This window comes from Perissodus microlepis, chromosome 10 (genome assembly GCF_051167445.1).
Source record: "Perissodus microlepis isolate ML-2025 ecotype Zambia chromosome 10, ASM5116744v1, whole genome shotgun sequence".
In the NCBI taxonomy this organism is placed as follows: domain Eukaryota; kingdom Metazoa; phylum Chordata; class Actinopteri; order Cichliformes; family Cichlidae; genus Perissodus; species Perissodus microlepis.
The window spans coordinates 8,629,691-8,641,115 of record NC_140470.1 but is presented as its reverse complement, the minus strand read 5'-3'; the positions used below and the strand labels follow the sequence as shown (position 1 = coordinate 8,641,115).

The following is an 11,425-nucleotide window of genomic DNA, read 5'->3' as shown; positions in this document are numbered from 1 at the left end:
GGGTCAGACTAACACAGCATTTAATTAAAAATTAAAAGAACATCATACCAACAAACGCACGGTCTCTGAATTAAAAGAACTCGGCAAATAAGAGGGGGGCAGAATTCCTCCATGACAAACATCTAATTGCAGTTTTTGCTGCCAAAGGTGGCACAACGACTTTAGGTTTAGGGGGCAGTTACTTTGTTATCTAGTGCCAGGTAGGTTTGGGTAGTTTTTTCCCTTAATAAATAAAATCATTTAAAAACTGCAGATGAACAGTACCTGAAGGTCACATCGTTAAGAAATAGGAAAAACAGAGATTAAAGATTCATCTGTCCCTTAAATTGATCCATCTACTGGTCACTGAAGCCTCATCAGAAATGGCTTCGGTGGAAGAGTGGCTCATTCACTCATAAGCGCTTCATCAGCATTCACTATTGTTAAAGAAGGGAAATGGGGCAGAGGTAGGAAATTACACCAGAAGAGCTGTATTAAATATAGACATTCAAGCTTGAGATTGTACAAACTGTTTTCCACATATATTTGCTCATGTTTTAGTAAACCTATTCCCCATTTTCCTAGCAGCATATAAGAAATGTAGGCCTGAGCTTTATAGCCTCAGCTAGTTTCCCTAGATTTGATTAGCATACACACAGTAGCTGTGCACACAATGACAAAGTTGTTTATCCGTTCTAAATGTTTCTCACAGTTGCATTCAAATACATGTTTGAAAGAGTTTAAATCTAATATTTCACAAAATAAGAAAGGTTTCTGAATTCAGCAAGAATGTAGATTTGTATAAACCTTTTGTGTAACATATATTAACATTTGCAAGCCACTGGAACTCTATATACTTTAAGTGAAATAAGATTTTGAATATTTTTAAAATAACAGTTTATCTAAAAAGAAAAAAAAAGTTGAAGGATGACTCCATACAAGGTCAGACTGGATAATAACTCAACTGTGTCACAGCCAACAAAATTCAAACCAGACCAGCTGTGGTACTGTACTTATGCTTACTGTTGGTAACTTATTATGTGTTCTCACTGTGATGTGCTGTAAGAATGGTTTTGACTGTTAGAACAGCTCTTTCTGAAACAGACTGGCCTTCACATGTTGGACGCACAAACACACACACACACACACACAAATCATGTTTCATTCTTAGATAATGTATTCTTTGCATTGCTAGCTGAAATGACTGAATTGGGTAAACTGTTCCACCAGCATGATTACCAAGCAGGAAACAAACCGAGAGGCTGGTTGGAGCAGGTGCTGTTAATCAACCATGAAAGCCATCAGCCCAACACATGCTCTGTTCAAGTGTTTAAGATAAGATAAGATAAGATAACTCTTTATTGTCATTGCACAGTCATACATAGTACAATAGTACAATGAAATTGGAAAAACTGTCCTATGTCGGCACTACATATAACACAACATGACACGATATGACACATCACAACGCAACAAACAACACAACACAGTATATTAACTTAGTATAAAAAAGAAGAATAAGTGTATGTGTTATGCACACTGTTATTATTGCACATTAATTATTATTGCACCTTGTTATAAATATAAATATTATTGTTATTGTTTTAAACATTGTTACCTCCCCCCTAAAAAAGTCCAGGGAGGTATCCAGTCAGGTCAGCTATTTACATTGATCAGGGCTATTGCCCTGTTGTAAAAGCTGTCCTTGAGTCTATTTGTTCTGGACCTCAGCAGCCTGAACCTCCTGCCAGACGGCAGCAGCTTAAACACCCGGTGTCCTGGGTGTGTGCAGTCCCGTAGGATGCTGCGTGCCCTCTTGAGACAGCGAGTGCTGTACAGGTCCTTCAGGGAGGGAAGAGGATGTCCAATGATTTTTTGGGCCATGTTGATGACCCTCTGGAGTGCCTTTCTGTGTGCTGTGGTGCAGCTGGAGAACCACACACCAATGCAATATGTCAGCACACTTTCAATGGAGCAGCGGTAGAAGACGGTCAGCAGCTCCTTCTTCAGGTCCATTTTTCTGAGGATTCTCAGAAAGTGGAGACGCTGTTGGGCCTTCTTTAAGACCGCAGAGGTGTTAGAGCTCCATTGGAGGTCTGTGTCTATGTGCACACCCAGAAACTTGAAACTGGAGACCCTTTCCACGCACTCCCCGTTGATGCTGACAGGCTGCAGCTCGGACTTCCTCCTTCTGAAGTCAACTACCAGTTCTTTTGTCTTGGTGGTATTGAGGTCCAGGTTGTTATCTGCACACCAATCTGACAGCCTCTGAACTTCAGCTCTGTATGCAGTCTCATCTCCCCCTGAGATGAGCCCCACCACGGTGGTATCATCTGCAAACTTGATGACTGTGTTGTCTGGGTGGGAACTAACACAGTCATGTGTGTACAGAGTGTACAGTAGGGGACTCAGTACACAGCCTTGTGGAGAGCCGGTGTTGAGGCTGAGGGCTGAGGAAAGATGAGGCCCCACTCTAACTCTCTGTACACGGTCTGAGAGGAAGTCTCTGATCCAGCGGCAGGTGGTAGAAGGAAGTCCAAATTCCAGCAGTTTAACTATTAGTCTGTCCGGGAGTATCGTATTGAAAGCAGAGCTAAAGTCAACAAAGAGCAGCCTGGCGTAACGGCCCTGCACTTCCAGGTGAGAGATGGTGGTGTGGAGCGTTGTAGCTCTTAATGTCCACTGCTGGTGTGTGTGAAACACAGACTTTTAATGTTATTGATAATGACTGCTTATGAGTATGCATATCCTTTCATGAGATCAAATTTTCTTGATTTTATCCAATGGAAGTTCTTTAACACTCTTTTTAACAGATGTCCAGCAGATGGTGGTGTTGGCCACTGTGTGGAGTGGAGAAATCAGCTGCAGTCCACTGCTGTCTTACTTCTTTATTCACATTGTGATTCATGCAATCACATCAAACAGTGTGTACATAGGTCTGTATTTGAAAACATTGTTTTAAAATTACATTTATTTACCAAACTGACAGCCGGAGTGATAGTAGCTGGTTTTTGTTTTGCTTTATTTTATTTTGCACATTTTTCTTACATTTAGTTTTGTTTCAATTTGTTTGCAGGGTGAGTTTTCTTATTTTAGTTTCCATTTTTTTTAAGTGTTTTTATTATTATTTATTATTTTCAGTATTTGTTTAAATTTCATTTATAAGGGACTAAAAGTGAAGCCATTTCCTATACATTTGTTCTTTGTTAGTTTAGTTAGTTTCCTAAGTGCATCATACCATTTGAGTGTGTTTTTCTGGCACTGTAAAACATACTTTTCTACGAGCAACAATTAATCAAAATGCTGTTGATGGACATATTTAAGAACTGTAAAATTAGTTCTTAAATATGGTCCTGAATTTGAATAATTCTCACTGATTCTTTCAAAATAAAATGGAGCAACTGAAATTCACCTCTTAGCTAATGTAAAATGTTGGTATGTATAGTTAGTTTAAAAAAAAAAAAATCAACAAAAGCAAAAGCAAAGCATTTTTCAGAGTACCAACGCAGATTTATGACTGTCACCTTTTTTTTTAACTGACCCAAAATTTTGAATGCAGTATTTATAACTAAAGTAATGAAAGTAGGAAGCACACAGAAGACTGTATTTCTGGATAAATAAGAGCTAAAAACTAAAAGGTTTCCACTGGGAAGTTGTGTAAAAAATACCAGTAAAAACAGCAATCAGTGATGATCAAATTATTTAAAACCTGCTTGCTGTAAATAACAAAAGACTGGAAAGTTACAAAATTCTTAAGAATGAGTTTCCCACCAGTGGAACATCTCACAACTAATTATCCTAAATAGAAACAGGACTGGGCGAAATAACAGAGGAGCTCCCAGAGCTTTTCTAAAGTAAAGCTGTGGAGTGGGTCATCAAGTTGTGAAGGCTTTGTGGGCCAACAATTTAAAATTCTATGGACGCTTAATGATTTTATCACCTACAGAAGTGTCATTAAAGAAGAAAAACTGGACTGAAAGGCTAAAAAAACTCATACTGAATTGATCCTTTAAGTTACACTAAAACTGAAATAATTTTTAGGAAATCACAGAAGTTGCATTCATGGATAAAGAGAGAGACCATCTGGCTCAATAGCCAGCATCTGTGATGGTATCTGCGCACATGGTATGAGTAATTTGTAAATCTGTGAAGGTCCCATTAATCCTGTGAACAATATATACAGGTTTGGGAGCCACATATGCTGCCATTCAGGGAAGAACTTGCTTATTTCAACAAGACAATACCACACCACACTCTGCGGGACACAACAACAAAAAGACCTCATGGTGAAGGAGTTCAGGTGAACTCTCCTGCCTGTAATCCAGAAACTGTTATCTAATGAAAACATTTATGATTGGATAATTACTACTGGGCTAAATAAATAGCCTGAGTTGTGATGTTTTGTCTCACTGATGTAAAAATCGCGATTGTGCAGAATTATAGAAAATTCTTAAGGGTTTACAAACCTACATGCACCTGGGATAAGTATCCAAACAGTGCAATGAGACAAGTGTCTTGTTAGCTATGCTGCAGGCCTCGTGGGCAGGCTTTCCAGGTCAGAGGTCGCGGGTCTTAAATGCTGTTTTTGGGGCTCACCCTCTGAAGACCTGAAGGGATGCCTGCTGGGAATCCTGGCTAGCAAAGGAGATGGAATTAGATTGTCTACGGTCTAATTTAATCTAAAGCTGGGAGCTCCGTGCCGCGTGTTGTGCCTTGGCTGTCCAATAGTACAACAGTTTAAAGGGCTTAAGAGACCATGAGGCTGGGAAAGGATCATGTCGTCCTCAGCTCTCTGAGTTGTGTCAAGCGAGCTGACCGTTGTGCTTATGCTCCACTCAGATACTTGTGGGATTTCTTACATGATGTACAATCTTATTTCTGAGGTCAATGGCCAGTTATTTTCAAGTATCATTTAAAATGGAAACAAAATCTTGGGGAAAAAAACTGCAGCAAAAACAGAAAATGGGGAGGAAGAACAAATGGTGAGACTGATTTTTCTTTTTTTGTTGTCCTTAGCAATACGGTACATGTTTCATGAGAAAGAGCGCACATGAGGTAAAAAAAATAAAAACTGCTCAAAATTCACCTTTTTGTCATATGTGAGTTTAATACTTATGTCCCCTACAAAGACACAGGATCCAAAAATAACTGTCATTATATTTCGAAACACAGAATAACCATCTTTTCCATTTTGCTCGGTGTGTTTGATTACTAGAGCATGTCCTCGAGAAGAGAAACTTTTAGCATACTAGTATCGTTTTCTTTGTAAAGCCCTTATTACAATGATCCCTCTGTTACCGCTTTGTAACTTGATTTTGAAGGCAGAGAGGAGCTGAAATTGGCGTGGTGTCCTGCTGGCATTTCATCATCAAATCTGTGCTGTTAATACAGCAAGGCTGAATTCACAAAGTGGTGGACCAACAACAACAATAGCTCGAGAGAGAAACTTTGTGTCTGTTTCATTCCATTACAGCAAGGCTCTTACATGTACTTCTAATATATTTGTGAGAAAGTTACAGTGCCGCCTTGAAAAGATAAGACAATTCAACAAGCTGCTTAGTTTAATCGACTTACATTTTAATATTTCATATAGCAATCTAAGCTTGTCGGATTTCCTAGTAAGTCTCTTTTGTGTTTCAGTCGAGATTTAGGTCTGTCCAACTTGACATGTGTTGTTTGTGAGTAAATATTGATTAAACTTCAAACATAAAGAGACTACTTATCGGCGTCACCTTTCTCAACCCATGATTCTAAATTTAAAGAACTCGCTTATACTGTATGTGCATTAATAAACATAACATTTTAATACAGCCGGGTTACAGATTATTTTAAGCCGAACTAAAGTTGTTCATTTTGACTTTAATAGCTTCTAGTGATTTGAGGCTGACTCAGTGGTGTACCAAAACAGCCAGAGTGAGGTTTCTAATCCCTCTACTTGGTTTTTCACTTCTGCACTGTCTGATTTCTATGTGCTACCATGTGCGGCTGATATTTGGACTGGTGTAATTTATTTATTTTTTTGGCCAGTGTAAGACACAGTTACATTTTCCCTGCAAATCAGAAGAGGAGAAGAGACAGACAGATGGAGGAGAAGGAACACAGGGCTACATGAGAAGTGACTCACGTTCCATTGTATAATCAGGGTATATTAAAGGAAGGAACATCACACCCTCATTGCAGCAATAAGCCATGTGTACTGCTACTTAACGGTTGTGGAAACCTGCAAATTCATCCCACCCCCACAGATATAATATGCACTGTCCTGATATGAGGACAGACGACCTACCTCGGCTTCGACTTTGCAGTAACAAATTGTTATTCCTTCATTTCTGCCTCCATGCATCCTATGGCTTTCGATGCTCTGTGAGGATGACAATAAAATCACTTTTTAGTCTCATTTGTGCCAAATATGCATATAAAAATGTACTAAATATGCACATATCCTTTATTCTTTGGGTGTAAAGCTCATTTTTACGCAAAGTACACCTTGTATATTTCACTATGCAGTTATGATGTCGCCTACAGTCTGTGAGCTTGATCTGATGAGCTGAGGATTCAGCACTGATTCACAGTCTTTAAATAAATGTAAATACAAGGAATATGGGAATATACTAGTCGGCACTCTTGTAATCATATTGCTAAATTTCCTATCCAAATAGTTCTTCTGGTGCATCAGCTTTGCTCCACACAGTATAATGACAGTGTATGGAGCTGCAAGTGAGGTGAAAGGTGGTGATTATTCTTGGTGTCCAAAGCTACTCTAGAATTGCCCTGCCTCTCTGTACGGATCTGCAATCAGAAGTGGGAGTATGCTGAGGCCTGGACGTCCTCGTAGCACCACAGCAGTATATTTTGCATTATTTTGCAGTTGCTTTATTATCTACTTTGCTGCCAAAAAGCGATTTCCACTATTTGCTAAAATGACCTGCTGGCCTATAATCTGTCAAACATATCTATCATGAATGGTGTCAAGTCATTTTGAAACACAAAGATCATTCCTGTTACAAGGTAGGACCTATACAAAGTCATTTACATAATCTTTATTTATCCAGGTATATTGGTGATTTAATCACAGTAGTAAAGTAATATTCATTCAGTAAAGTAATATTTTTTGGTATTACTGAATGGATACCAATGGATATCTGTTGGAGTGGGTGCAGGTTACAGTTAACACAGATTTAAATGTCCACAGTTGTTGATGTGGTGATGTTACAGTGCAGTCACACTGAGGTTTTTAAGTAGAAGTAAGAGATAAGTAGTTGCGTAAGTAAGATGGACTGTCTTTATGTGGTTATGTGGTTCAGAGACTGAAACAGCACATTTCTCCTCTCACTCACTTTTCTACAAATAGTTCTTTAACTTACTTTATTACATTATGATTGGAGGCTGAGCCCCCGCTAAAGGTTTCATCCTAGAATCGCCCCTGCATTTAGGCTTCTCTACCTGTGACCCTGCATACTAATCTTCTCCCAGCTGAAATATGGTCACAGTAGGAGAAGCATTTAAAACAACAAAAACCCTGATAAGTGCCAGTAAGCCACGTGACAGTGGATCAGCCTGCAGTATATCAAAACAGTTTAATGCAATTAAGCCGTCGTTAATTGTAGTATACGCTTTTCCTACCTTGCAATGCAACAAAAAATAAATTAAAATAAATAGGAAGACACCCGGATGAAGCCAAGTTACTTTAATACTTCTCAAAACCTTCATTTTCTTCATTCGCTTTCTTGCGTGAGCTACTAACGAACGACAGAGGAGTGCACGTTGGTGTAACCCATATGACTTCATTTCCCAGATTGCACCGCGCCCCATGATGTTCCCAACAGCTGACAGACGGTGGAAGCCTCTGTCAGAGCTGTGTCGGTGGAAGCTTTGAGTATCCTCTCAGTCGAGCCTCACTGGACTTTGGACCCGGGTCACCGTCGAGCACCTTCTTTTCATCTCTGTCAACATTTTTGTTTGCACACAGGGCTTCCATTTCTTTTCTTTTCTTTTTTTTTTTTCTTTCTTTTTTTTTCCAGATTCGGAGCTGGGGACAATTGCTGTCAGCTAACTTCCACAATAGGTCGCTGCGTCGCCGGACTGCTGCATATGTTTGATTTATTTTTATTTTACATTTTTTTAGCTTAACACTTTGACTCCAGCCCTTCCAGCCGTGCCCAATGCCGAGGAATGGATAGTGTGTCTGCTAAAGGCGGAAAGATGGTCGAGAGTGATGAGCAGCCGGAGAGGGATAGCGGCGGTGGCGCAGCGATGGCCGCGCTACATCAGTGCGAACTGATCCAGAATATGATTGATATCTCCATCTCCAGCTTACAGGGGCTACGCACCAAATGCGCCGCCACCAACGACCTCACACAGCAGGAAATACGAACTTTAGAGGTAATGAGCTTCCCCCTCTCCTCCTCCTCCCGAGCACGGGCTCCGTGCATAAGCCCCGTCCGGAGATAGAAAGCAGTTTAGCCAAATTGCGGAGTCATGAAGCCCCAGCGCTATGTCCGCCTCCCAGGCTGAATATTGGCTGAGGCGCCCTATCAGTGTCAGTGAGCCGAGCACATTTTGTCGCTTTACGGGCTACTGCTGGCTCGCTGTGTAGAGGTGACTCAAAAATAAACATAAAAAAAAAAACAATAAAAGGAGCTCATAATGAAGTTTTGCTTTGTCCCGTTGGGTTTTACTATCCCTCTAGAATATTCTTTATTTGCCCGGAGCTCCTTGGATAGTTCCCAGCACCGTGCCGTGCAGCTGTATTGAGCCTGGCCTCATGGCACACATTCAATAGGCACTCACGGCTTTTATTTATATAGATATATGTATATGTTCGTGTATGGCGCTCTGCACTTGGTTTTGCCTCCATACAGTGGGGCCTGTGAGACAAATACAAATGTACGACGCGATCCATGTGGTTACCCCCCCTCCCCAACCTCATCCAGCAGGCAAAGGCTGGTGTGCTGCTGCTCTCCTGCATCTGGATGCAGATTCACCTACGTCGTGCGGGGATGACTTGACATTGCTTTGCGCGTTGCTCTTTTGGAGCAACATACCCTACTATAGCAGGCGGCACGGTGGAGAAGTCATGCCTGGTGGCGTGCAGGCGTCAGCACAGGACGCACGCTATATTGCTCTCACTTCGCATGTTTCAGGAAAATTCAAATGAGGGACGGGGGAGTGCGTTTTTTTCGGTTTACCACATAATGATAACTGATACATGCGAAACAGGGTTATACATATAGCTCTCTTCTGCAGTCGTTTCAACAAAAGGGCCAGTTTTGTTTTGTTTTTTTAAATCTCAGGCCTGGATGTTGCTGAGGAGGGTGATGGGAAGAGGAGGGGGTGCTGTGGCATATAAATGGCTGATACAGACAGTATATTTTGATGAGGCTTGGAGATGTGGAAAACAGTTGAATATTACAAGTTCAAAGCCTTCAAATGTCACAGTGACATCCTGGAGACATAATAGATGATGGGGGTTTTCTGGTTCATGGTTTATTTAAAGCCTTGTACCTTAGCTAAAAGGAATACTCACTCCTGATTGGCTAGAGGCTATCAATTATCCATGTCTCCTTTATTTCTGTATAACCAAACACCCCGTGAACAACTGGGCTGTTGCCCTATATTAAAAAAAAAAGTATTGCTTTCTTTTCAGCCTCGCAGTGATATAATGAGATAGTTTTTAGAAATACTTAGCGCGGTCCAGAATTGCTGCTAATGAAGGAAGAAGCCCCTTAAACGAAAGGTTACACTGTGTCCGTAACCTCTTTGAATCACAAATACAAATATCACCAGCAAGGCCTGGGGGGGGTAATAATTTACCCAAAAGCAAAGGAGAGATGACTGAGCTGTTTTATGGACTCAGCTGCAGCTTTTTATCCAGTTTGAGAATACTGTATGAATCTCTATAAAATAATTTGGTTGCTCCCTCGCTGGCTGACAGGCATCAGGTGCGAGTTGGCAGCTATTCTGTGCAGGAACAAATTTTTACAGGCTCGAGTAAAGAAGCCTGGTCTTAAAAGAACATTCAAATTCTTCAACTGAATGAAACCAAAGCAAATCAGTTTGGATATGTGTGTGTGTGTGTGTGTGTGTGTGTGTATATATATATATATATATATGTGTGTGTGTGTATATATGATCAAATATGGGCCCGAGCTGAGCTGGATAAACGGGTTCAAAACAAAGAGTGCAAAGCGAATCCTGCTCCACATTTTCACCCCCTCTTCATCTGTGGTCATGCGTACCTTGTCTCTGGAACAGGATGTGATCTGGCAGAGTACTTCCTGAGAAATGCTGTCATGTGGACACATTTTGCACCAGCATTGTTCTATATGACAATGGACAGGCCGTGCCGCTCTCACATGTTTCTTGAAGGCTCCTGGGTCTCTTTCCTGTGCCTATGAGACCGTTATTAGGGGCTGTCTCTGAAAGTCAGAAGTGGAAGCAGTGGATGTGGTTACTTCAAGTCAAAGTTTGCTGCTTTATAGACCTCGCAAGCTTTCAGGATCCTTTCCTGCTGTAGGATCAGAATCAGAAATCAAACGAGTCCTGAAGGGGAGATAAAAAGTGCATCAGTCTGCGTTTCATTAGCTGATTTTATGCCTCAGCTGTACGTGTGTGTGTGTCATTGTATTTTTTCTTATTTCCACTAATTGTAGCTGTACTTTTGTTTGATTGTTTAAACTGCTTCAACGACTAGTCGGCAGTGAGCTCACGGTGCAGCTGTTCATACACGCTGCGTTGTTACTGCAAGTGGCAGCATAAAGATAAAAAAATCTGACAACAATCGACTTGTCTGAGAACACGTGACTCGTAATATCTTAGATCACAGCTCTAGTGGAAAAGTGCAGTCACCTCTTGGGTTCCTTTGTGTAATTCTTTGCCATGCAATAACTGTGTTTGTGTTTGCTATGCCAAGCGAGCCTAAATGGATCCTCTAGCACAAGATTTTAAGGCAGTTCAAATGTTGCAGTTGCTTTATTTGTCCTTATTTTCTTTATTTTCTAATTTTGTAGACCGTTTTTAGAGAGTTAGCAGACTTTGGGGTGATTTTGTCATGCTTTTCTTAAACTGGATGCTTCCTACACAGTAAAACAAATGGGGAAGTAACAAGAATTGGGAAAAAAAAGACTGATGTGAAGAAATCTTAAAGATAAGCTGAGATCTTTGGGCAGGAGGGGAAAATACAGTTGCAGTCTGCTGATATAGATAGTTTTCTGTCTCCGAAAAACTCAAGACAAACTGAAGAAGAGATTTCGAAGTCCTATTTGCTGTTCTCTGGGTGTGTTCTTCAGAAAGCATCCATTTGTAACATGAAGGATTGGTTTAGTAGGGTTATGAGACGGGCATGATAATGTTTCAATCATGATAATGTATCGTGCCAGAAACGCCGCTAGGGTTAGATGTCTTTCAGGCTGAGGAGGGCATTAGGGATCCTCTGCCGATCAGCGGT

General features: G+C 40.8%; 1 protein-coding gene across 5 annotated transcripts in view; it reads left to right on the top strand.

The window, feature by feature from the left end:
• The first annotated feature begins 7,770 nt into the window (after positions 1-7,770).
• ksr1a (kinase suppressor of ras 1a) overlaps positions 7,771-11,425 on the top strand; it is a 30,683-nt gene continuing 27,028 nt past the window's right edge. For 2 of the 5 annotated variants that reach the window (XM_084941778.1, XM_084941777.1), the window contains exon 1: positions 7,772-8,361. In XM_084941778.1, coding sequence (XP_084797904.1) covers positions 8,152-8,361 — 210 coding nt within the window. In that variant the 5' untranslated portion in view covers positions 7,772-8,151. Of the gene's footprint in view, positions 8,362-11,425 lie in introns of all 5 variants that reach the window. The other 3 variants (XM_084941779.1, XM_084941775.1, XM_084941776.1) reach the window with 3 other exon arrangements.